The sequence below is a fragment of the Sprattus sprattus genome (genome assembly GCF_963457725.1).
Source record: "Sprattus sprattus genome assembly, chromosome: 10".
NCBI classification, from domain to species: Eukaryota; Metazoa; Chordata; class Actinopteri; order Clupeiformes; family Clupeidae; genus Sprattus; species Sprattus sprattus.
Genome location: NC_137908.1, coordinates 29,134,646 through 29,160,807, shown reverse-complemented (window position 1 = coordinate 29,160,807; position 26,162 = coordinate 29,134,646). Strand labels below are relative to the sequence as shown.

Sequence of the window (26,162 nt, the reverse complement as noted above, 5' to 3'; positions counted from 1 at the left end):
GCCTGAGTGAGCCCATTTGGAAAACCTTTGACCAAGTCCACATGTCTCTGGCCTTTTAATTCAACTCCTTCACCATGTGTCTCCCCCCGCTGTCTCTCTAGCCCCTCAGTAATGGTCTCACTGTCTCTTTGCTTTTAGTATGTAACTGCTGACGTGAACCAAAGGCCATGTGAAGTCCAAAGGCATGCCATTGCTCTTAAGTTCTGAACTTCACTCGGATGCTGAGCTTCGCGTGGTGGTGTTTACAAATGACACGTGAGTTCAGACACATGAAATAAGTCATGAACGCTTGGCCAGGCAGATGTTGGCTGTGGCAGAGGGTTCACGCAAACTGGCGGGGGGCTTCAGGTGTGTAATGACTGTAATCTCCCATGGGAACCAAGGGGATACCTCAACCCTGTGACCCAGGAGTGTGGGGATCCCTCTTGAGCCTCTCATGGGTCAGTGGTGATCTCTCTTTGAGAAACGCTCATGCAGTAAAAGGTACGACAGGAGGGGATGGGTGAGTTGCATACCGGTGTTTTAGGTCATAATTACTGCCATTTTCAGTGATCTCATTAACATCATTCACAAACCAGGTGTTAACCCAATAAGGATCTGACTTATGTATCAGAGCACTATGAAAAGACCAAGAATGTTGTTTTGACTCTTGACACTGAAAAATTATCCAGGAGGGAAATGGGGTGGGGTAGGGTATGGGCAAGAGGGTTGTTTGGAGCATAGTTGGCCACTTTGTGAATGTTATATGTTTCTTTATGATTGGTGAAAGTGTTAGAAGTCTATCCCTAAACCAATTGAAATTAATTTCAAAGCTATTATTTGTATCATTGACTTAGAATATAATAGAAAATAGAATACAAAAGCCTAGTACCGGTATATTGTCATTGTCAACGAAATTTGGAGCGCTGCTCCTGTTGGTGCGACGAGGGACAACATACAACACAACAAAAGTACAACTAGCTAAAAAAAAAAAGGTGCGGTGGTATAGATTACAAGTAGCCCACTTTCCTGAGCTGCTTTACAATAAATACAGTAACAATTGACTACGAATGATAAAATCACTTTGGTTGCAAATCGTATACTGAAAAACTGAAAGAGAGAACATTTTAGTGTCATACAAACCTTCAAACCCACACCATTATTTCTGCTACACAGTGCCTTGACAACCGTTACCATGTTTAAAGTTGACTTGGAAACAGATTTCAGGCGGACAGCAAGAAGTTGAAGAAGAAGTTGAGAAGTAATTACAGATTTCTTGAACTCAAAAGCTGTCCATCCCAACTTTTTAGAGGTATTTGATCACTTTAGTTATTTTATTGTATGATGTTGAATTTAGCTTAACTGTTCATGAATATAATTTCTAGCGACCGCCGCCTCTGTAATTCGCCGACTGTCTAGGATTGCTAGGTTAGCAGACTAGCAATCAGATAACTAAACTGACTAACACTTCTGGAAACAAACCTGGCATGTCTTTCAAACCTTACCGCACTATAACCAGGTAAATTGGCTAATTTGCTTTTAACATGACAAAAGATCCGTTATTCCCCCAAACGCTACACGTTTTAAATGAATATCTATGTACTGTATGAGTAGCGTATCATATGATATCTGACTTATTTTTAAAGTTCTATCATGAGTTTTCGTTGGAAGACTCTGTGAGGATGGATTCAAGACTGGAGAACCAAAACCATCCCCATGGGTTTGGAGTATCCCTGCCCCACCTTCCCAGTAAGCAATTGGAGCTCAAACCTGCCCCCCCTAACCGGAACAGACTTCCACCGGTTAGAAAGTACCCTTTGATTGAACAAAAGGGGTTCTACTCTGAACTCATCACTACATCAGCCAAGCCCCGACCTCAGGTAGTCTATAGTGAGGCAAATGAGCTTCATTTAATCTTTTGACCAGTCCTACTTGTTTAGCCATGCGCAATGGCAATGGCATTGACCTCTGACTAATCCACACATAATAATGTCTAATTTTTCTTTACCCAAAGTAGTATGCCTGCCAGCATGTGTAATTACTTTTTCCTGCAGTCTTATACCCATGGACCAGAGACTCAGCAAAGTTTACTATGCCAAGCAGGATATGAATGGAACACCCCAAACGGTGAGCCTTTTGTGCCATTTATTTCTTGCACTGTGTTTACATTGCCCTCTGATTTATTCAATATGCTGAGGAATTGTGGAGCGCTCTGTGTTTTTGCTCTAGGCTAGGGTGCTCTGCATTTCTATATAAGTAGTCTGTGCACATTGTTTCATCATCTGCTGGGAATTGCTTTGTTCCTCAGTCACAACCTTCTGCACCCCTCCGGAGCTGCACAGCATTGTGGAGAAGGAGAAGCATGGCCCCACCACTCAGCAGTCGCTGCTGACTGACTTCCCCTCATCGGGCTACACTGCCAAGGTGCAGCTGCCCTACCAGTGCCAACATGGAAAACTGCCCCGCAAGATCGAGATTGAAAGGTGAGGTTGAGGAAGGTGTGAGTTAATGAGTCATTATGAAATAAATCTACTCTGTACAAAATTGTAATAATAGTCTCTCTGCCTCTCTGTGGTGTGTGTTGGTTACTCAAGATTTTTGGGTTGTCAGGAAATCCTAAAACATAGCTGTACCGTACTCTTTCTCCAGACCACCACTCTGTTAAGGTCCCTTTTTTTTTTTCATCAGTGGAGTATAAGTTAGCACTGAAACAGGCCTGACAGGCACGATTAAATATTACAATTTATTCTATTCTACTAATTTCTTGTAGATAGTCATGATTTGTACCTATATAAATATAAATGTGCCAGTTTTATCACACCTCAGTGGCCACATTTGTTCAACATTTATCCACCTTTTTTCCCTCAGTGAGATACGTATATGGTTATGTTTGCTTTCAGACGGAGGCGAGAGTATCTTAGGATGGACATTTCTGAGCTGTTGGCAGAACAGGGCATTGACTCCAACCTCTTAATACCAAGACATCGGATACATGTGGAAAGCACAGATAAACCAAATCAACCCGCTCTCTCTGTGTCAAACTACCTGACCCTGGAGGTGGGTGAGATTGCATGTCTACAGTATGTCTGACAGTAGGTCTGCTGTAAGCCATACCAGAAGTGTTTAAAAAAGTTACGCAACTGTGTTTTGGAGATGGATTTATCTGTGTTGGTTATCACCACACTTAATATTTAGCATATGCTGTGATGAGACAGACTTTCAAAAACTGTATAAAATATATCTTATGATTGCATGCCTGATTTCTTCACTCCCAAGATATTTGACAATGAGGAGTTTGACTGCCGCACCCCTCAGGACTGGCTAGCCTTAGGCATTGAGCCTGGTTCCACTGAGAGGAAGCCAGTGCCTGCTAAAGCCTTGCTGCCAAACTATGACAAGATTCCTAATGGCAAGTTTGCTTGTGAAATTTGGAACCATGGAGCATGCAGTTCAGCCTTTTCCCAAGGATGTTTTGCATGCTTGGCCATCGTGTAATTGCAAAAATATATCTAAAAATAATGACAGACTAATTCCTCTCTCTCCCTCTGTCATTCTTTCAGCATATCTTCCACTTCCTTGTGTTTTCTTTCTTTAACTGTCAATTTATCTTCTCATCTTTTTCCACCTAATTGCTCCCCCCTTTATGATCATTTTCATTTCTGTTTCAGACTTAAAAAGTCCATCTATGATGTACTCCTGGCATTCCGTTGGGGTTTTAGACTACAACTCGGTGAAAAAACTCTACTTGGTTCATAAGGCTGACCTTAACGGCAGGGTGAGAGACACCAAAGGAAAGCCCATTCTAAGGTCAAAAGAGAGAGCAAAAGGCAAGCCCAAAACACGGACTCCTTTTCAAATGGCTTTTAAACTTCACATGCATGTTTTTCTTCCTTTGTCTGTGATATATGTTTGCGTGTTATACGTACATCCATATAGCTCTTGCTGTTTTATCACAGGAATTAAACTATACATGCTTTTCTTTGTTTGGGTAAAAAAAAATCGTATATAAATATACATACGTAGCTATTTTACCAGTATGTACATTTTCCCTTTACCCTCGTCCCTTTGGCTCTGATGTTTCTCAGCATCTTCCAAGCAAGCTGATGGCTCTTCACTGCTCCTTCTTGGTCAGTACTGGGTACCCAGGATCCAGGTGCAGTTCAGAGCTGAGGACCCACGTGTGTTCACCCAGAGGGTTGTGTTTGCCCAGGGCTGGAGGGAGAACACAGAGGCCCTGCTGTTCTATCACCTGGCCATTGACAGTATGCCCGTGTGGGATGGCATGCCCTCCCTGGGTCAGGACAGCCTTGCCCGCATCAAGAAACACGTTCTCTCCTCGCCAGGCCTCCAGCTTAAGCTGTGAGATTTTTTTAGCCATTATTTATTCCCACCAACCTCGATGCCCCTTTCAAGCTGTTATATTCAATTGTGTAACAGTGGTGTATGAATTATGCATGTATGCCATAAATGATCAAACGTTGTGTTTTGGATGCTGTAGGCTGCAGAAATGTGTGGTCCAGCTGGAGAAGGAGATCAATCTTGAATACGATCGAACCATGAACCGGATGGTTTTTGACAAAGTGGTGAAAGAGAACCCAGAGAAGTTCTCCCATATCACCGTTCCGCAAAAAGAGGCTGAGACTGTGCCAGAGATAGGTGGGCCGCTGGGAAGGAATGTTGATGATAGATAGTGGGAAGATAGCAAGGGATTTAAGTTGATCCGGCACTCAGATGGTGGGCCAGTGAAAGTGGTTTGAGTTGCATGTGGTCATAAAGATTGATTTTGTTCCTAATATTGGATTGACCTGTCTTGAAAAATACTTTCCCATCTCATGCCACTCTATCTACTCAATCTGCAGGATTTGTGTCTGTCCCCGTGTACCCTTTTGAGAAGAACCGGGCAGCTTTCACCTTCAACACACTCCTCACAAAGCCTGAGGTTATCTCGGCCCTGTCTAAAGTGCAGGCAGAGTGTAACCGGGTGGCCACCATGAGCCTGTTCCACCTGACCTTCACCAAGGTGCTACGGCTGGAGGAGTTTGAGTTGGCTCAGTCTCAGACACACGCACAGGTCCTCTACACTGTTGCACTCACAATCCTCAAAAACATGGGTTGAACACTTTTCAAATGGGAAACGTTTGTCTAACCATGCATGTTATTAGGACGTGACTATTACACTAGTGTTAATTAAAACCCATCTTTGCTGGCATGTTGACTGCAGTTCATCATTTTCTGTGTAGTATTTGCGTTGGTATTTTTTTCTGGTGACGTAGCCCCTCGTGTGATGTGCAGGTCCAGCTGTTCCTGCATGACTCGTGGGTGACCACCCTGTGCAACAGCATCCGCTCCAGCCTGCGGGATGTGGGCGCCGGCTGGTTCTGCCTGAAGGAGTCGCGCTGGGAGGTATACTGCATGTCCAAGATGTGCTGCCTCATGTCGCAAGTGCGTTACAGCCTGCAGGACTCGCTGCGCTTCCTGGTTCAGGACTCTCTGGCCAGCCTCTCCCAGTTCCTGCTCAACAGCTGCCAGAGCGTGCTGCACTGCCCGCAGGACATGGTCTGGGGCAGTGACCTCATCAAAAGCCCCTATAAGTGAGACCCAAAACTCTTTATTCATGTGCTCTTTATCCCAAAACGTATGACTCATATTATCGTTATCTCTATTATAATACAGCCTATTTAAAGAGTGGTAGTCTTTGTAACATGTAGTGTAAAATGGTGTAGTGAGATCATTGCTCACGCTGTTCCACGTAGGCCTATGTCAAACTCTCGTCTCTCTGGTCATGCTAAACATAACCTGTTTGGTGATTCATGGTATTATTAGTTTGGGTCTTCCTAAGCCTTGCTTTGACTGCTTTACACTCGAATGTTTTGGAACATACTCAAGGTTAGAGAGAAATCTTCTCAGAGGGATTCTCCATAAATGGCATGTGTACCCATTGTATCTCTTGTCTCATTGCATCTTATCAGACAATCACTGCGGTGACATGTATCCGAATTTCTGGCTTTATCCGATTTAAATCGAAGATCCATTTCATGTAACTCCAAATATTCAATTTTTTTTATCTCCGACTAAAGTCAGATTTACACCCCAAGATAACTCGATCGGAGTTGGTTGTTTATCGGAGAACGCGTGCATGTAACTTTTGAAATCGAAGAATCAACTGGAGATTACTTCTTTGCGCATGCTTGAGATCCCGTCCATAGACATACATGCGTCATACAGTGCCCTCCACAATTATTGGCACCCTTAGTGAATGTGACCAAAACAGGCTATGAAAAAATATATCTTTGCTGTTTATCATCTTGGTCTTTCCCTCAAAATATTCACAAAAATCTTACCTTTTCATCAAAGTAAAAGATGTATTAAAATCTAACTGAAGTATATTACCAGTTATGTTTTATATTTTTGAGTTCATTAGGATTCATTAGGAACTCTTAAGTGGTGGCTTCCTGCTTCACAGAGGTATAAATATGAGGTGACACAGGCCAAATACCCTTAGTCATTCATCAAGATGGGAAAGACAAAAGAACTCAGTGTCAAAGTGCGACAAAAAGTTGTTGAGCTGCTGAAATCCGGATTAAAGGAAATAAGAAAATATCTAAACAGTTGGAAATACCCACTTCCACAATCAGGGCAATAGTTAAGAAGTTAAAAGCGACAGGAGATGTAAGGAATCAGCCTGGAAGAGGACCTACAGTAGGGGTGGGAATCTCTTGGCACCTCACGATTCGATTCGAAATCGATTCAGAGGTCAACGATTCGATTTAAAATCGATTATCGATTATCGATTTAAAATCGATTTTTCTAATTTAAAATTTTTTTTTTTTTTTTTTTTTTACACATCCATTTTATGTTGAAATGCAAGCTGCATCGACTATTGCATTGCTCATAGAAAGTCAAAATTGTGACCATTAAAAGCTTTTACTCTAATAAAGCAAATAGCGAAGGTAATTCATCTGTTGATTTTCTTCAATTTAGACTCTGAGTTGCAAACTCAAATGATTCAATAGTCAAAATGCATCGATAATCGTTTTATCGGTTTTGAATTGATATTCGATAATCAATCGATAATTGCATTTCAACATAAAATGGATGTGTAAAAAAACCGATTATCAATTCTAAACTGATAAAACGATTATCAATCCATTTCGACTTTTAAAACATTTGAGTTTGCTACTTAGAGTCTTTGCTACACTTCCTACTTTGTGTTTGATAATTAAAGAAAATCAACAGATGAATTACCTTCTCTATTTTTTATGAGAGAAAAAGCTTTTCCTTGTCACAATTTTGACTGTCTATGAACAATCCAATAATCGATGCAGCTTGCATTTCAACATGAAATGGATGTGTAAAAAAAAAAAATAAAAATTTTCTTTTTTTTTTTTAAATTACAAAATCGATTATGAACTTTTCTGAATCGAGACAGAATCGTTTTAGAGAGAATCGATTAAAATCGAATAATCGATTTTTTCCCCCACCCCTAACCTACAGTATCTGTAAATTGACCCCACGCACCGTGAGGAGGATGGTTCGACTGGAAAAAAATCTCAAAGGATCAAAACTGGATAATTGCAGAGGTTAGTTAAGTCCTGGGGTCAGAAAGTCTCCAGAACTACCATCACACTGCACCTACATCACCACATCAGCACACCTCAAAATCAACACAAAAATGGTTCACTGACAGCAGAATAAAGGTTTTGCAATGGCCATCACAGTCCCCAGACCTAAACCCCATAGAAAATCTGTGGGAAGAGCTGAAGCCAAATCCGCAAATGTGTTGACCTCAGAATCTGAAGGATCTGCAGAGATACTGTATGTAGGAATGGTCTCAGGTCTGTGCCATGTGTTCACCAACCTCATCACGCATTATAGGAGAAGACTTGGAGCTGTTATCTTGGCAAAGTGAAAGACCAAGAGGATAAACAGCAAACAAATATTTTTTCATAGCCTGTTTAGGTCACATTCACTAAGGGTGCTGTCAAGCTTAAAAGGCACCGGGTGCCTAAAAGAGCCTGGGTGATGTAATGTTGACTTTCGAACGACTCTTGAGTGACAGTTGCTATGCCAACGGCAATACGTCACCCGGGCACTTTTTGGAAATTCCTCATAACGCGATTTACTTCAGAGCATCTTGCCTTGAACTTCGCTACCTGAGACCAGCTTGCTTGTATTTGACCTGCAATAAACCAACCAAAACAACCATGTGCTTGATGTTTGACTTTGGTAGGAAAGTTGTTGATTCGCTAGTTTAGTATCAAAGTAAGCACATTTCATCAGCTAGCTCGTGCTAGTGTAACGAGCTATCTTTTTAGCTTGAAGCTATTCATTTGTTGTTGTGCATAAATTAAGAAAGTCCTTAATGTGTTGTGATTTTTAGACAAATCTGACGGCACCCAGAATTACATTTGAACAAAGCAGGGTATTGTTTGCACAACATTTTACTAAAGAACAACGGGGGATTGCTAGCTTTGACATGCTGGCGGACATTGCTCACTTACACGATACCAGCAGGCAGGTGTAGCTAAAACTTTTTAGTCGCTTAATATTGTGCCTAAACGGACACTATGTACCCTGACACTTTTTGGCTATCAGTCAGAGAGTCTCAAGAGTTGTTCGAAAGCCATCAGCTACTTTTTAGTCGCTTAAAGGTGCAATAAGGATCAATAGCTATTGGCTAAAGGTATGCTAGCAGCTAAAACTAACGAAATGTCTTGAAATGTGCTGACTTTGACATTATGACAAACTAGTTACTCAACGACTGTCCTTACACAGTCAAACATCAAGCAAGTGCAACACAAGACTAAGCAAGACGGCAAATAAGCTACTTACTAGATCGGCAGAAGGTAAACAAGTCAGGTCGGCGGGCTGCGGCAGGCGAAACTACAGAACGCAGTTATATGCCTATCGACCCTGCTATGCCAATGGCACCGATGCGATTCTCCATATTAAATGTCATTGTAGCGCCCCAATTTTTTTTTAAGCTGTTATTTTAAGGTTAAACTGCTTATCCTAACCCTAATCCTGAAGCATAATTGTTGCATAATGCACCTTTAATATTGTCGCACAAAAGGAGGAATTGCTATTAGCAATATAGATGCTAGCGGCGAAACCTGTTGATGTGTGCTTACTTACAAATGGACCGGCAGCCAATATTAAGCGGCTAAAAAGTACCTGATGGCTTTCGAACAACTCTTGAGACTCTCTGACTGATAGCTAAAAAGTGCCAATAATTGCGGAGGGCACTGTATGTCCATTTTCTATGCCCTCATGTGCTGCATATCAGAAATGGCTAACAGAAAAGCGAATTATTCTGACGGCTCCTATAACCATGGAAACAATAAACAAAGCTAACTTTAGTATCTAAATAGCAACTGCATATCAGAAATGGCTAACAGAAAAGTTTTGTCTCAACCAGAGGTCTATGGTCTCAACTGTTCATACTAATGGCACGTTTTTTTATGAATATCCTGCAGACTGTCTCAAAAGCTTATTCTTGTTGATTATGAACAAACATAACGCAAGAGGCCCGAATAGATATGAGCACCTTTACAACCCCTCCTTAAACACTCTCTTCCCATTCCATACTGAATATTCTGTTTAGATCAAAGGTTTGTTTCGTCATACCGTGATATTTCAGATGATAGTTATGTGGTAGCCTATACCAATGTGATGACATTAGAAAAACATTGACTGCGACTGTTTTGGACAGACCGCGTTAATTCACTGAACAAATATTTTCATATTACTTTTCCACCACTTGTAAGTCATTTCATCCATTCATATCAATGTGAATCAATCAATACTAATACAACTTTAACTGTGATGTGTTTTTGTTTCATTTCACAACTTATTTACTGTATAATCAACGGTAGCAGGTGCCTGCTTGTAAACATTCCACATTTGATTTGAACAGACGCGGCCAATGATTTGAATTTTTCACTGCCATGTACTGTGAGATAATAGCAGTTGCTCCCCATGGATAGCAAACCCTGACTAAAGCCATTATCGGATAAATGCCATCATGTAAACGTAATGAATGTTCATAAATTCAACTGATAATAAGATCTAACAAAATGGTGTTGGGATGTCTGACTACATGTTTTCTCCACCTAAAATTATTCAAAACCTGAGTGGGCACAAATCTTGGCAAAGTGTGCATCATAGTATGCATGTTTATGATTAGAACATCTGCCACATCCTTGTCCAGTGTGATTTGTAACAATCAGGTTAGAACATCTGGTCTTCGTTTTCTTCATCAAAGCAGGATGTTTATTTACTTACGGTCTATTTTTTGACATATACATTTTTTTTTTTTTTTTTTTTTACAATTATTTGTTGTTCTTGTTTTTCGTCAGAAATATTAGTAACGTTTCATTCACTGCTGGCCATTTTGTAGCTTGTAGCTTTGGTGAGTTCTATTTTCACTTACAGGCCCAAAAAGAACCCCCTGTTTCTGGTGGACCTCGTTCTGGACCAGACTGGCTCTCACTACAGCACACCACTAGAGAACTTTGAGAGCACCATAATAGACCTCTTTGACAAGGGGATTCTCTCCACACACAATGTCCCTCAGCTGGATAAGGTGAGATGAGATTATGGCTCCTGAGCCGTAGAACATTACATTATCATTTATGATCTTATGTAAGGGCTGTGTAAATCACCTTGTATTATGTCTAAATCTTCATCTTATATATGATCAGTGTTTCCCCTAGGTTTACAGCTTGGGGGGGGGGGGGGGGGGGGGGTGGCGACGGCGGCAGGGGCGATGTGCCGCGGCGGCGGGCACGGACACAAACACTGAAATGAATTATGATGTTCATGTGTTTCTTTTAATGACAGCAGTCAATATAACATCTTACAGTAACAGTATGCAACAATTATACTTCAGGATTAGGGGTTAGGATAAGCAGTTTTACTTAAAAAATAAGTATAATTTTACATGTTTTATGGTAACCTTAAATGACTTATTTTGTGGGGGGGCGGGGCGCCACCCTAATATCATTGTAGGGGAAACACTGTATGATTAAGTATTGTAATAATTATATACTTAAGATTTTGTAATTATTAGGTAATTATTATATCAGTAGAATTGTACCTCACAGAGAAAATGCTCTACGTATGACGGTGTATGATGATACACAATATTGTGCTTTTTGTGATTTGTTGGTTCTGGTAGTTTGTGATGACGAAAATGTTCATCAGTAGCACACCCCTGCTGGAGTCTGTTGGGCTGCTGGAGCCGGCCGTGAGGGAGCTGAGGGAGCGGGTGAGCCACGCACTGCGCCAGGCCTCCATCCCGCTCACAGCCTATGCCCGCGAGTACGAGCGCCACCTGGAGCTGCACAACTCAGACGTGGAGAGCTTCCTCCGGTAGGCACCCGCTCTCTGCCAGCCACGTCCATAGGAGCACTGCTTTCCTTCATGCACAATCAAGCTGACCGACTCAGGAGACACTATATGCACTTTTTTAAGTCTTATTTGACTTTTGCCGTTAGTGCCTCTCACCACATAACAACAGTCTATTTTTTTGAGATGCATCAATTCTGTTGTCTACCATATACTTTAACTTTAACTTATAAAGGTGGTTTGTTGGTTTGGGGTAGCACTTGAGAAGTCAGGCTGTGTTCTCTCCATCCAGGGCCCACAGCCAGCCGGAGCAGACTCCCCAGGAGGTGAAGCGGGAGGTGGAGGAGCACCTAAAGGAGAAGGAGGTGTTGGACCACTCCCTGCCCTCCTCCATTATCATCGGGCCCTTCCTGGTCAGTGTGGACAATGTTCGTCAGACCCTGTCGAAGAAGCGCCGTGCTCTGGCCAATGCTGTGCTCGACAGGCTGGCACTGAAACTGGGCAAGCAGGTTGAAGATGTGAGTAATGCTGGTTTCTGTAAACAGACATTGATGCAGGAGTGTCTGTGTGTGTGTGTCTGTGTGTTTTGCCAGTCTATTTAGGGACAATCCTTTTTGAGTACTACATGTTACTACATGTAAACTTGAACTAATGTGTAGGTGTGTATCTGTGGTGCGTGTGTGTCTCTGTTTGTGTGTGTCTGTGTGTGTGTTGTGCATGTCTATTGTTTGCATTTGCGTGTGTGTATCAGGCCTGTGAGGAATGCAAGGCCATCAGCAGGAAGCTGTATGAAAAACCTAACAGCATTGAAGATCTGACGGAGCAGAGAGAGTGGATGAACCTGATCCCTGAGCAGCTCAAAGCTCATGAGGTATGACACAGCACAGAGTGGCCTGCAAGCCTCACACCACAGCTACAGAGTATGGTCATGTACAAATAAACATTCAGTCATTTGGTGAAATACATTGCTAATGATGTCCACTTGTTTTGTTTTTGTGTCTTTCGTTGACACATGCATAACTAAAGGATTTTGGGTTGTCAGTCTTTGACGGTCTTGCCCAAGGGCGTTCAGGGAGTTAAGTCTCTTAAAAGTTCAGTGTTGTTTGGTCATTCATTTTGCTGATGTGAGTGGACTGTTTTTATATCAGATTACAGTCCTTTTGCATCTATGTTGCATGTATTTTGTGTTGCATGTATTTTGTGCATGTGCCTAATGTATTTTAAACCAGCCTGTTGGAGTCTCTTTTCCATAATCGAGTGATTGCAGAAAAGATCACCTTTGTGTATGTTTGACCTTTGTGTCTCTTGTAGGAGGTGTTGTCCAAAGCCACGTCTGACTATGAGCTGATTGATGAGTTCTTCTACAACCTATCCAATGATGATTTCAATGCAAAGTAAGTCAATCTAATTACCACAGGTATATGTTTTTTTTAATGACAGAAACAATAAAATATATTATATCCTAAAATGTTTGTTGAACTATATTGAAATGTATCTTTAAGATCAAGATCAGTGACCGACACTTTAGAGTTTACTGGCATATTATTCATGAAATTACTTTGAGGAGCTTCAAAGTCAGCCTAAACTCAGGGCCTGTGGAAAGTTGATGCCAGTAAGTTGAAGCTAAGTGCTGACTGCTGTGTAGGTGGACAGCCATGGCCTGGCCTCATAAGATTGAGAAACAGATGGAGGCGGTGGCTGTGCAACACCTGGAGGACGAGGAGCGCTTCCACAAGATCCAGCTGGTCGACCAGAACAACTTCCAGGACCGTCTGGACTCCCTGCAAGTGAGTTGTGCCTCTAAGCATCTGTCCAGTCAGAATAACATCCACAATTCGCTCTTCCAGGAATCCACTGTCCGTCCTTCCTCCCCCCTCCGTGTCTCCTCTATGCCCTCTAGTGGCCGGTCTCCATCATTACCACATTGTACCACTCCTCCAGCAGCACTGACCTCATGATATATCTGTGTTCCAGATGGTGGTGGCTGGTTTCTCAGGCCATACAGACGTGAGCCGGGCACATGAGGTGGCCAACGAGGTGCGACGTGTCGGCAAGCAGCTGAAGGAGTCCCAGGCCATGGTTACGCTGTACAACAACCGCGAGCGATTGTTTAACCTCCCTGTCACCAATGTAAGAACCGTGTTTTCAGGCAACAAACATGTTACATGGGACTGCATGTTTTGGTTTAGTTGTGCTAGTACTAGTTGAATAAAGTTTCAGCCAATACACATCTATTGAGTATCTGAATGAAATCCTGAAGCTTACTTCTTCGATATTGGTGGCTAGTACTTGTTTAAAGTAACGTTGTGTAAATAAAAAAAAGACCATTTTATGGTTTCCAACATCAGAATCAATCACAGTGATTTCTCTCCCCCTCTTGTGGTCCAGTATGACCGTCTGCAGAAGCTGAACCGGGACTTCCAGCCATTCCGAGACCTCTGGACCGCCACCTCCGACTGGCTGCGCTGGCACGAAAGCTGGATGACTGACCCGCTGTCCACCATAGACCCGGAGCAGCTAGATCGCAACGTAAATGATGCCTTCAAGACCATGCACAAGTGTGTCAAGCAGTTTAAGGACATTCCTGGTGGGTGCCATTTAGCCAAAGCTTTTTTTGTTATGCTATATGTAGTTAATCAATCAATCACATATGCTAAAATCGGAATGAACAGAAAGTGAATGAACAGAATCTCCTTTCCTAATCCAGTTTGTGGCACCGTGACCCCCCTTCTTCTTCCACTCATTTTTGTCCGTCCCCTAAACTCCCCCTGGCACCCACTACCCCTGCAGCCTGTCAGGATGTAGCGATGGAGATCCGAGGGAAGATCGAGGAGTTCCGGCCGTCCATCCCCTTAATTCAGGGCTTGCGTAATCCCGGCATGCGCAGCCGCCACTGGAACTTGCTGTCCGAGCAGATCAAGATGAACGTGAAGCCCAAGGCCAACCTCACCTTCTCCCGCTGCCTGGAGATGGGCCTGCAGAACCACGTCAAAGACATAGCCCAGGTGGCAGAGATGGCTGGGAAGGAGTACGCCATCGAACAGGTGAGCCCTCACTGTGTTTCCACAGTGTGATGATGTTTGTCATTCCTTCTATTCTTGGTCTCTTAATATCTGTACAACAATTTGTCACAGTGAGTATGGATTCTAATTTGTGTAGAAATTTGTTTAAACACACACAGTCTGCCAGCCTTTAGGGGAAACTTCGTAATTTTTCAGCCTGTGCCGGTTTTAGCCTTCTAACTCAATATTGGACATTTTTTTTTTTCCCAAGAAAAAATAGCTCCCAGGTTAAAAGGCCCTAAAGTTTCCCTTAAAGAACTATTTATATGACCTTCTTGTAGTGTAAATACTGAGTTGTAATGTAAACATGTTTCCTTTTTCATGTAATACTTCCTTATGTGTTTCTTAGGCTTTAGACAAAATGGAGCAGGAGTGGTCCACGGTGGTCTTTGATGTGCTTCCTTATAAGGACACAGGAACCTACATCCTGAAAAGTCCTGACGAGGCCTCTCAGCTGTTGGATGACCACATCGTCATGACCCAGAGCATGTCTTTCTCACCCTACAAGAAACCCTTCGAGAACCGCATCACCACCTGGGAGAGCAAGCTGAGAATGACACAGGTACTGAATACACACCCAGATGATGCGTGCACATAAGAAGGTTTGCTTAACTTAAGAAGTGAGATAAATAGGACTCATTCGTGATTCACTGTTCATATATTCCACCATTCTTCGATTCTTCAACTTATCTGTCCAACTATCCATCCACACATTAATGTATTCATTTATCTATCTATTCATTTATACATTCATTTATTTATTCATTAATTCATTCATATGTTCATGTTCTTCCCTCCCTTGCTGACAGGATGTTCTGGAGGAGTGGTTGACCTGCCAGCGTTCCTGGCTCTACCTGGAGCCCATCTTCAGCTCAGACGACATCAACCGCCAGCTGCCTGTGGAGGGCAAGAGGTACCAGACCATGGAGCGCACCTGGAGGAAGGTGATGGAGATGGCAAACGATAACCGCCAGGTGAGGTCAAAGGTCAGACTTATGACCTATGAATTATTCTGTCAGAGTTAGCCATGAGAAAAAAAACTTTTGTGTGTGTGTGTGTGTGTGTGTGTGTGTGTGTGTGTGTGTGTGTGTGTCTGTGTGTGTCTTGATGAGCTCAGGTGATTGAAGTGTGCCCGGACGCTCGATTGTTGGACAATCTGAGAGACTGCAACAAACTGTTGGAAATGGTGCAGAAGGGCCTGAGCGAATATCTGGAGACCAAGCGCGGATCGTTCCCAAGGTGAATTTGCCTCTGTGGACAGCCAGGATACGAATACATGTCTGTGTCGTGTTTTTGTGTTATATTGTGCTATATTTTTTGGTGTAGATTCTACTTCCTGTCTGATGATGAGCTTCTGGAGATTTTGTCCCAGACCAAAGACCCAACTGCTGTGCAGCCCCATTTGCGTAAATGCTTCGAGAACATCGCACGGGTAAGTCTCATGCTTTGAGAACATGGTTGGATGGTGGACAGGTTATGTCTCAGTGGCTCCACTGCCGTTCATCTCCTTCTTACTGCCAGGGTTAATATGAGGTCTAACAACTCCTGCTCCCCCTTTTCCCTCCACAGCTTCAGTTCCAGTCAGACCTGCTGATCACTCACATGTACTCAGGGGAGGGTGAGGAGGTCAAACTGCTGATCCCAGTGCAGCCTTCTGGGAATGTGGAGGACTGGCTGAAGGATGTGGAGAGGTCAATGAAGGCTAGTTTGAGGGAGGATATCAACCGCTCGCTGCAAGCATACCCAAAGGTCCGACCACAATTTTTTTTTTTTTAATTCACAGAAATGAAACATGCCTACTGGTCATATCTGGGTGTTAGAACTCCTGAAAATGCATCCTACGTATCGCATCTGTCATTGATGTAGATAATTACAGTCTGCATGTTTCCCTTCTTCTTCTCTCCTTCTCAGAATCCCCGCACTGAGTGGGTTCTGTCCTGGCCAGGCCAGGTGGTCATCGCGGGCTGCCAGACCTTCTGGACCACAGAAATGTCTGAGTCCCTAGAGCAAGGTGATCTGGCCAGTCGCCTTTACCCGCAGCTGCAGACACAGGTATGTCTCAGCTCTCTAAAAGCTCTTTCAGCTTACAAAGTGTTGGCCCTTTAAGACACTGTAAAGCAGTGTGTGTGTTGTATGTTTGTGCGGGTGTTTGTGTGTGCATGTGTTGCATCTTACTTCCTGAACTTTTAGGTTAATCATTCACTTGATACACTCAGTGGTTTGGGTGTTGGATTTACAAGGAACTTCTGCAGGTTAAAGTTTTACATTGGTGTCAGGGGGGCCTGTTGTGTTTGCTGTTGTCAAGTTGTTTTACTGTTATGTCACTGGTAAAATTTTACTGGTATCTTGAAAGCAAACATCATTTAAAATAATGTTGTAAATTTGATTTTGATGTCTGTATGTGCGTTGATGCATATAAATGTGTGTGTGTGTGTGTGTGTGTGTGTGTGTGTGTGTGTGTGTGTGTGTGTGGGTGTGTGTGTGTGGGTGTGTGTGGGTGTGTGTAGCTGGGAGACCTGGTGCAGCTGGTGAGGGGTCGGCTGTCTAAGATGCAGAGGAATGTGCTGTCGGCTCTCATCGTCATTGAGGTCCACGCTAAAGATGTGGCCGCCAGGCTGGTGGAGGATGGTGTGTCCAGTGTGCATGCTTTTGAGTGGATCAGCCAGCTCAGGTCAGAGGAAACATCTAGATGCTGCCTAACACCACGGGCACTTGCAACATGCCCTAATTCATTAAAGAATAAGAATGAAGGAATTGGCTGTATTCATGAAACATACACTGAAAACTCAAACAGTTTTTTGACAGTCATCTGATATCTTTTTTTTAAATAATCAGAATGTTTTATCAAAACATTTATATCTATATGTCTTGTTTTTAACATTTTGGAGGATTGACTTTTATTCATTACTAAGCTGCATCAGTACTTTATTACTAGAATGTTTACCAGATAAACTTGCACTAGTCAAAGTGTCACCATTAGTTGAGTGGTGTTGTGTGCCTTGGCAGGTATTATTGGGCCAGAGACGACATGTACATTAGAGCAGTGAATGCTGAGTTCCTGTACGGTTACGAGTATCTGGGCAACTCTGGACGTCTGGTGATCACTCCTCTGACAGACAGGTGCTGTAGAACCCTTTTGAAATCATTCACCTCTGATCAACAATGACAGATTGTAGACAGATTGTGTCATCACTATATTTAGATGTAAAAAGAGCCATTTTTCTGAAACTGTGATGCTAAAATGTTTCAAGAATCAACATTGTAAAATGTTGGAGAGTGAATAGTCTCTCTCAGTGACAGCCTTTTGATCAAAGTGCTATGGTGTTATTTTCAACCTGTGCTAAATGTATATAATAAAGTTCTTGATTCCTCCATTTTTTCGCCAAATAGGTGCTACCTGACCCTTACGGGGGCTCTGCACCTGAAGTTTGGAGGAGCCCCAGCAGGTCCGGCAGGGACTGGCAAGACTGAGACCACCAAAGACCTGGGCAAAGCCTTGGCCATTCAGACTGTGGTCTTCAACTGCTCTGACCAGCTGGACTTCATAGCCATGGGCAAGTTCCTCAAGGGCCTGGCCAGGTTAGTTAAACCGACCTGTATTTTGTACAGCTGTTCCTTGTAGAGATTTATGAAGATGCTTTTGGAGCTAAAGACACCAGGAGTTATATATCTCAAATGATAAACAACTACCAGTCTACTATCAGTCTACTATCATTAGAAATCCACCCATAAGTATAACCTCAAAGTAATGGATCCACTGTGTCATGCCACAGCTCTGGAGCCTGGGCCTGTTTTGATGAGTTCAATCGCATTGACGTGGAGGTGCTATCTGTGGTGGCCCAGCAAATCACCACCATCCAGAAAGCCCAGCAACAAAGGGTGAGCTCAGGACACATACATGCACAACCGCCTCACACTCAGACACAGATGCACAAAGACACAACACTGTGCCTGCCAACGCATGCCATTCCACTTTTCCATCCACACATTCTCCCTCGACCTCCCTCTCACCGCTCAGTGGGTCTAACAACAAAGGGTCAACTGAGGGCACTTGTGCCACTTACCCAAACCTTTACCCACTTACTATAAAGTAGTTTTCCCACCACATACACAAAATGCTTATCTGCGTGTCCCACATGTCTATCTTTGTCCCACGTGTCTGTTAAGGCGGAGAGATTTGTGTTTGAGGGAGCGGAGATTCCTCTAGTGGCCTCCTGTGCCGTCTTTATCACGATGAACCCTGGGTATGCAGGCCGCACCGAGCTGCCAGATAACTTAAAGGTGAACCAATGGGCACATAACAGATTTTTACTAAAAAGAGTCGTGTGTGTTGTTGTGTGTCGTGTGTGACCATAATAAACTGACTTTGACTTTGAATTTGACTTTTAACTACATACTGGTACCTCATGAAACGTCTCATGTATCCAGGCCCTATTCCGCCCAGTGGCAATGATGGTGCCCGACTACGCCATGATTGCAGAGATTTCTCTTTACTCATTTGGCTTCAGTGATGCCAAACTCCTGTCCAAAAAGATCACCAGCACCTTCAAGCTGTCCTCCGAGCAGCTCAGCTCTCAGGTGGGCATCAGGCCACTCTGGCCATCAGGCTTTGGGTTGGCATGGTCTGAGGCATGGTAGAATTTGACCGATTGTTTATGGGTCTTCATTTTAAAAATGGTTATTTTAATGCGATGTTTTAGTGGTAGCTGATTAGCTGATTTGTGCTACAGGATCACTATGACTTTGGGATGAGAGCTGTGAAGACTGTCATTTCTGCCGCAGGAAACCTCAAAAGAGAGAACCCGGACATGAATGAGGTTGGTTGAGTGCAGGGCTGTGAATGTGCATGAATCTGCCAGTGCTCTGATTTAGTAATAAATAATATAGCATTTATATAAACATTTATAAAGCAATTTTCAAAGTTCTCAAAGACGCTTTTGACCAAGCAAAATAATACTTGGCCCTCCTGATTTAAAAACAGCAGTGTTTCGCATCTGGAAACTCAAGAGATTTGCCATTTTGAATCCACCCTAACAGGAGCTGATCTGCCTGCGAGCCATCCGGGATGTCAACGTGCCGAAGTTCCTGCAGGACGACCTGAAGCTCTTCAGCGGCATCGTGTCAGACCTGTTCCCCAAGATCAAAGAGGAACCCATCGACTACGGCAGCTTGGAGCAGTCCATCCGCAACATGTGTGCCAAGAAGCGACTGAAGGACGTAGATGGTGAGTCTTGGCAGGGGATTAGCTCCTCGGTGGACAGGATTAGACCAAGATGGAGCTCTAAACATGGACATTCTGACCTGCAGGTTACATCACCAAATGCATCCAGCTGTACGAGACGACAGTGGTGCGTCATGGGCTCATGTTAGTGGGACCGCCTGGCTCAGGCAAAACCAAGGTCAGCTCTCAAGCTTTTTTCATTCAGCTGTTTGATGTCCTTTCACAAACTTGCTAGTATATCCTACCCAGAATGTGTGAAAAAATAAAAAATGTCTACTGTGGGCCTATGCAAGTGTTTGGTGTTGAAACTGATGGCATGTCTCCCTGACAGTGTTATGAGATTTTGGGAGCAGCACTGACAGCTGTGCGGGGACAGCCATCTGTCAGTGGTGGGGTGTATGAGGCAGTGCACACCTTCGTCCTCAACCCCAAATCCATCACGATGGGCCAGCTGTACGGGGAGTTTGACCCGCTTACACATGAGTGGTAAGCCCTTTCCCAGGGCCTCCTGTGTTCGTTCAAATATGGACACTGACAAACAGCACCCACATACAACAGGGAAACTAAGTAGGGGAGAGCAGCACACACACACACACAGACACAGACACACACACACACACACACTCACACTCACACTCACACTCACACTCACACTCACACTCACACACACGCACAGGATAAATGTGTTTATTCACTCTTTAGAAATGTGTTGCTAGACTCTTCATCACAAAACAGTTATCACCTCAGTTATTATCACCTCTAATTCTGTCCGGTCTCTCTCCTTCTGTCCTCTGTCTCCCCCTGCAGGACAGATGGCATTCTGTCCTCTCTGGTGCGTGGTGGGGTGGCAAGCACTGATGAAGACAAGAAGTGGTATATGTTTGACGGGCCGGTGGACGCCGTCTGGATCGAGAACATGAACACAGTGCTGGACGACAACAAGAAGCTCTGTCTGAGCTCTGGAGAAATCATCAAGCTCACTGATGTGAGATGATGGTTCATCTGTTTTTTTGAGCCTGGTCAAAACATTTGTGTTGTGTGTTACTTATTCGTGAAATACTTTTTTTCAATGTATAATTGTTTTATTTTCTCTATGTGTTGGTTTAGAATGTGTTTTTTACTGTGTGTAACTTTCCATCCAGGTGATGACCATGATGTTCGAAGTGCAGGACCTGGCGGTGGCCTCCCCCGCCACAGTGTCCCGCTGTGGGATGGTGTACCTGGAGCCTAGCATCCTGGGGCTCAAGCCGTTCACTGAGTGCTGGCTTCGCACCGTCCCTGAACCTCTGCAGCCCTACACACAGGAAATGGACTCCCTTTTCACCCGATTCCTCCAGGTATGATGGGGATACTATGCAGATGCAGTATTTGGTCTGTGCAGTTAGTCAGAGAGTTCTGCTGAGCTAGAGAGGAAAACTGAGAATGTCAATGACTGAGTGGGTGGATGAGTGTACCGATGTGACTTGTTTCAAGACTAGTAATAGGAAATGATCTGTGTGTGTTTCTACACAGGACTCCATCTCATTTGTGCGCTGCACAGTGAAAGAGGTTATCACCTCAATGGACAGCAACCTCACCTGCAGTCTATTGAAGCTGCTTGACTGCTTCTTTCAGCCGTTTGTTCCCCAAGAGGTAACAGTTCTACTGCGCGAAGAAATATATTCTATTTATCTAGGGCCTAACTCATGTAACCCTTGACAGTACAAAGATGAAAGTGTGCCAAGGAATATGAATGAGAGGGACACCCTTGTACCCTGTGGCCTGTGTTGTATACGTGATGCAGGGGAAGAGGCTTCCTCCTCAGGAGAAGTTGGATCGTCTGAGTGAGCTGATCGAGCCCTGGTTTATCTTCTCCCTGGTGTGGAGCGTGGGGGCTACTGGAGACGCCGACAGCTGGCAGAAGTTCAGCGCCTGGCTCAGGGACAAGATGGCCGAAAAGAAAGTGAGAGCTGTTTTTGTTGTTGTTGTTGTTGTTGTTGATTTTATGAACAGTTTTTTTTTTTATGTTCTCTTTCTTAGTGATAGTGTTTACACATTGCAACTATGTAACTCAAGTGCATGCTCAGAGAGTGCTGTTGGGCTCGGATGCAGCAGGGAAACTACATAACTGAAATGTCTCACTTCCAGATCAAGCTGTGTTTCCCAGAGGAAGGGCTGGTGTATGACTACCAGCTTGATGATGCCGGGATCAGTATCCTATCAGACGAAGAGGATGAGGACAAAGGGAGAAAGGTTTTACAAGCTTAAAATACCTGGTTGTTATGAACATTTGTGGTTTGGGTCATGAAAAACCTGGAAAAGTCATGGAATTTTAAAATGGTCATTTCCAGGCCTGGAAAAGTGCTTGAAAAAAATTAAATCCCAAAAGTTTTGGAAAAGTCATGGAAATGTGTTATATTCATATTTTCAAAATTATTTACACTCTGTGATTGTGTTCTGCATCATTTTCTCAAAATTAGTTTTTTTTTATTTGGGATTTTTGTACACGCCCAGCATTCAATGGCTTATGGAAACATTTTCAAATGCTAACAAAATGCACTAAGTTTATGACACAGAGCTTAAACTGCATTTTTTTGTATACTGTGTGCTCTGGAATTCTCAATGTTAGTTTAAATACTACATTTATCACTTTTTCACATATACACAGAGATTTCACGAAATGTTTGGTCATGGAAATTTGGTTTAAAGTCATGGAAAAATCATGGAAAAGTCATGGAAATCCATTGATCAAAATGTGTATGAACCCTGAATATAACAAATGATTAGTCATCCTCACTGTACTAATCCAAGTCCAGCCAAGCATAACTGAATCAAGCATCAGTACCCTCTAGAGCCTGAAACTGTTTGTAATGGTTAAAGCGCCGCTGTCATTGTGTTTCTGCTGTATCAGGTGCAGTGGGTCAGCTGGATGAAGTATGCAGCGCAGGTGGTCATCACGCCAGACACCAGCTACTCTGACATCATCGTGCCCACAGCAGACACCGTGCGGATGTCCTTCCTCATGGACATGCTGCTGTCCAACAAGAAGCCAGTGTGTCCTCTCTCTTCTGCTACAAACTCACACACATAAACACATGTGATATGTCAGAAAGTAACACTGCTTACACAATACTTGCTGTACATATATCGTGCATGTTACCTATTATTCCAACCAGGCTAAGGTGTTTTAAGAGGAGGGGCAAAGCACATAAGAAAGCTTTCTCTTTGTATACTTGTATTTCTGTGCAGCTCACTGACCCATCTTTCTACCTGTTTTTGGCTGTATTGTAGGTCCTGTGTATCGGGCCCACTGGCACAGGAAAGACCCTCACCATATCAGACAAGCTGCTCAAGAACATGCAAGCAGAGTACATCACTCACTTCCTCATGTTCTCAGCACGCACATCATCCAATCAGACACAAGATTACATCGACAGCAAACTGGACAAGAGGTACACCGATAACGTATCCAGCTTCAGTGTGTTTATGCGTGTGATAGGACCTGATGACCTGATACAGGGTTGTACTGTCCCATCACATCTCAGTCATTATAAGACAGTATGAACTCATTGTGCTGTTAATTATGTTAATTGTGATTGTCCTTCTGTGGAAAGGCGGAAGGGAGTGTTTGGACCTCCGCTCGGGAAGTATTTTGTCTTCTTCATTGACGACTTGAACATGCCTTTGCTGGAGACATATGGTGCCCAGCCCCCTATAGAGCTGCTTCGCCAGTGGATGGACCACGGAGGCTGGTATGACAGGAAACAAATTGGTGAGGATCTACTCTCACTATAACATAACCTATAGTTCACACACTGGCCATAAACATTTACATTACAGTTACAGTAATCTGCTTTTCATAGTAGATTTGGGGCACACCAAACTTTTCCTGGTGATTTCTAGGTGCTTTCAAGTACCTGGTGGACATTAACTTTGCGTGCGCCATGGGGCCCCCTGGGGGCGGGAGGAACCCCATCACAGAGCGCTTCACTCGCCACTTCAACTTCCTGTCCTTCACTGAGATGGACAACAGCAGCAAGAAGAAGATCTTCTCCAACATCCTAGGCAACTGGATGGGTGAGGTTCACTTCATAATGAACATTCACATGGCGTGATGACACAATGAGTGAATGGGTGGATGAATGAGTAAATGGTTGAATGAATGAATGAATGAATGAATATAGGGTACGACTGATTGAATAAAGAAATTAGTATAAGTATACAGAAGTGATAGAAAATAGGTGTATTGCAGTGTTTTTAAAGTATACCAGGTGGGCATTATTATGTTTACTTAGGTCTATGTTGTTATTTTGTTTGTATGCATTTATGATGTCTGTGAGTTGTTGATCATAAAAAACTGTTTTATTGCTGAATAGATGTGTCCTTTCTTTCACAGATGGAAACATGAGTAAGGACAAAGACAGTAAGTCAGCTTAGGATAAGAGATAGAGGTTAAAAAGATATAGACAGAAAGATAAAGATGTAGAATGTAATGTGATTTGTTCGTCTAATTAGAGATAATGTTGCCTGATATCGAGCAGAAATGAGTCACTATTTAAAGTTAGTTTATTACTTTACAGTACTCAAGAGAACATTTTGTGGATTCTTAATCATGTGAAATGTGCATTCAAAGAAACTGTAAATGGTAAAATTAGAAGAAAAAAAAACACTTTTAGATTTGAGTTTAGCATTTTAATTCTTTCCCCTCTTCCCACAGAGAAGCTACCTGAGATCCAGCATCTGAACGAGCCACTGGTGGACGCCACCATCCGCGTATACTCCACCATCACATCCAGTCTGCTCCCCACGCCAGCCAAGTCCCACTACACCTTCAACCTGCGGGACCTCTCCAAAGTCTTCCAGGGCATCCTGATGGCCGATGTCATCAAGATCGAGGTCTGGACGAGTCATGGGGAAAGACCAGTTCTTCACTAAACACTACATTACATAGACAGACATCTTTACCCTTTAAATTTTTTGTTAGACACAGAAAAAAAATGGTGTGTCATAACATTTATTTTTTACCATCCTGATAATAGACAATATTATCAGATTATCAAATTACTGGTATATTTAATGTATTTTGAGACGTGTTCTGAAATAACACTTCTCTGTAATAATATTCTGTAATATTTTGCATTGTCTTTTGCTGTGGGGATTGTCAGGATACGGAGCATCTGCTGCGTCTGTGGTACCATGAGAGTTGCCGGGTGTTCCAGGACCGCCTGGTGAGCGCCGCGGACCGGCAGTGGTTCGACAAGCTGCTGCAGACCCACATTGAGGAGTTTGGATGCAGCTTTGATGACGTCGTTCCCTCTCAGCCTGTCTTCTTTGGGGACTTCATGGTTCCAGGGGCAGAGACCAAAGTCTACCAGCACATAAAGGACAGGGAGAAGGTGGACCTCTTACATGCTTTTCATGTTTTCACTGATAGACATTGTCTTATCTACCTGCAGTGCCTATATTGTCATTCCAGTATATAAAATAATGCTAAATTATCTTTTGAGGAATGTATAACAATGAAACATAGCACATCTGTACTTATTTAGTATCAAATGGAATCAAATTGGATTTAATGCCTATTTTTGTGTATTACACAACAAGCCAGTCCATTTTCATGTATTAACCTGATGGACCCACAGCTGGCTCAAGTCATGGAGGAGTACATGGAAGACTACAACCAGATCAGCACTACCAAGCTGAGGCTGGTGCTCTTCATGGATGCCATCCAGCACGTGTGCCGCATAAGCCGCATCTTGCGCCAGCCCCTGGGCAATGCCTTGCTGCTAGGGGTCGGGGGCAGCGGCCGCCAGTCTCTCACCAAGCTGGCCAGCCACATGTGAGTCCCCCCACTGCAGTCTGTTGCAGAACAAATGAAAGGATGCTTGAGTTGTACTGTGTAAAAGGGATGTGTGAGGATGATAGTATGTTTGCTCTCAAATGAAATCATTTCCGTTGCAATTCATTTGTCTGTGTGGAGAGAAAATAGTTTTAAGTAATGGTTGAGGTTTGAATACATTTACAAAAACTGCAGCTTTGTGGTAGGACTCTTTTCACATCTTCCTTACCTTTCTCTCTTTCTCTCTCTCTCTCTCTCTCTCTCTCTCTCTTTCTATGTGTGCTACTCTCTGATTTATCATCCTCAGGTCTGACTATGAGTGTTTCCAAATTGAGCTGTCTAAAAACTACGGGAATGCTGAGTGGAGAGAGGACATCAAAAGCATCATGATGAAAGCTGGCCTATTGAACGTTCAGATCACCTTCCTATTTGTGGACACACAGGTCAGTTACATTCACAGCTCTGATCATGTTTGGTGCTCCTTATCACGCCATGTGTTCCACATCAAAAAAGAGATAACCAGGAGGTGGTCATTCGGCAGGTTCTTCAGTGTCCGGAATTTGTATGGAGACACTGGTACACCCTGCTCACTGTTGTCGCCTCAGGCTCTTAAATATCATGGTCAAATGTTTGGACTACCTTGCCAGCATTAAATGAGTCATAAAATTGTATTTTTTTTTACAACCATCTGAATGAATATAGTAAATGATATGTATACCTAAATACCACACAC

At 43.2% G+C, this 26,162-nt stretch overlaps 1 protein-coding gene across 1 annotated transcript in view; it reads left to right on the top strand.

Moving 5' to 3' along the window:
* Positions 1 to 1,661: 1,661 nt before the first annotated feature.
* Positions 1,662 to 26,162, top strand: part of dnah1 (dynein, axonemal, heavy chain 1) — a gene marked incomplete at both ends in the record, with an annotated part of 47,427 nt that continues 22,926 nt past the window's right edge. The window contains 48 exons of the mRNA XM_080846130.1: positions 1,662 to 1,859; positions 2,034 to 2,106; positions 2,288 to 2,462; positions 2,880 to 3,036; positions 3,256 to 3,388; positions 3,648 to 3,806; positions 4,065 to 4,338; positions 4,478 to 4,635; positions 4,839 to 5,050; positions 5,272 to 5,570; positions 10,414 to 10,564; positions 11,159 to 11,352; positions 11,621 to 11,846; positions 12,080 to 12,199; positions 12,640 to 12,722; positions 12,974 to 13,115; positions 13,303 to 13,458; positions 13,717 to 13,915; positions 14,119 to 14,372; positions 14,740 to 14,952; positions 15,200 to 15,364; positions 15,508 to 15,629; positions 15,717 to 15,822; positions 15,960 to 16,139; positions 16,302 to 16,442; positions 16,898 to 17,061; positions 17,397 to 17,510; positions 17,781 to 17,969; positions 18,164 to 18,269; positions 18,558 to 18,671; positions 18,819 to 18,968; positions 19,121 to 19,207; positions 19,428 to 19,614; positions 19,698 to 19,789; positions 19,943 to 20,097; positions 20,419 to 20,596; positions 20,754 to 20,948; positions 21,124 to 21,243; positions 21,395 to 21,553; positions 21,739 to 21,843; positions 22,502 to 22,642; positions 22,882 to 23,042; positions 23,205 to 23,362; positions 23,494 to 23,667; positions 24,308 to 24,486; positions 24,756 to 24,986; positions 25,233 to 25,429; positions 25,737 to 25,872. Coding sequence (XP_080702256.1) covers positions 1,662 to 1,859; positions 2,034 to 2,106; positions 2,288 to 2,462; positions 2,880 to 3,036; positions 3,256 to 3,388; positions 3,648 to 3,806; positions 4,065 to 4,338; positions 4,478 to 4,635; positions 4,839 to 5,050; positions 5,272 to 5,570; positions 10,414 to 10,564; positions 11,159 to 11,352; positions 11,621 to 11,846; positions 12,080 to 12,199; positions 12,640 to 12,722; positions 12,974 to 13,115; positions 13,303 to 13,458; positions 13,717 to 13,915; positions 14,119 to 14,372; positions 14,740 to 14,952; positions 15,200 to 15,364; positions 15,508 to 15,629; positions 15,717 to 15,822; positions 15,960 to 16,139; positions 16,302 to 16,442; positions 16,898 to 17,061; positions 17,397 to 17,510; positions 17,781 to 17,969; positions 18,164 to 18,269; positions 18,558 to 18,671; positions 18,819 to 18,968; positions 19,121 to 19,207; positions 19,428 to 19,614; positions 19,698 to 19,789; positions 19,943 to 20,097; positions 20,419 to 20,596; positions 20,754 to 20,948; positions 21,124 to 21,243; positions 21,395 to 21,553; positions 21,739 to 21,843; positions 22,502 to 22,642; positions 22,882 to 23,042; positions 23,205 to 23,362; positions 23,494 to 23,667; positions 24,308 to 24,486; positions 24,756 to 24,986; positions 25,233 to 25,429; positions 25,737 to 25,872 — 7,782 coding nt within the window. The remainder of the gene's footprint in view (positions 1,860 to 2,033; positions 2,107 to 2,287; positions 2,463 to 2,879; positions 3,037 to 3,255; positions 3,389 to 3,647; positions 3,807 to 4,064; positions 4,339 to 4,477; positions 4,636 to 4,838; positions 5,051 to 5,271; positions 5,571 to 10,413; positions 10,565 to 11,158; positions 11,353 to 11,620; positions 11,847 to 12,079; positions 12,200 to 12,639; positions 12,723 to 12,973; positions 13,116 to 13,302; positions 13,459 to 13,716; positions 13,916 to 14,118; positions 14,373 to 14,739; positions 14,953 to 15,199; positions 15,365 to 15,507; positions 15,630 to 15,716; positions 15,823 to 15,959; positions 16,140 to 16,301; positions 16,443 to 16,897; positions 17,062 to 17,396; positions 17,511 to 17,780; positions 17,970 to 18,163; positions 18,270 to 18,557; positions 18,672 to 18,818; positions 18,969 to 19,120; positions 19,208 to 19,427; positions 19,615 to 19,697; positions 19,790 to 19,942; positions 20,098 to 20,418; positions 20,597 to 20,753; positions 20,949 to 21,123; positions 21,244 to 21,394; positions 21,554 to 21,738; positions 21,844 to 22,501; positions 22,643 to 22,881; positions 23,043 to 23,204; positions 23,363 to 23,493; positions 23,668 to 24,307; positions 24,487 to 24,755; positions 24,987 to 25,232; positions 25,430 to 25,736; positions 25,873 to 26,162) is intronic.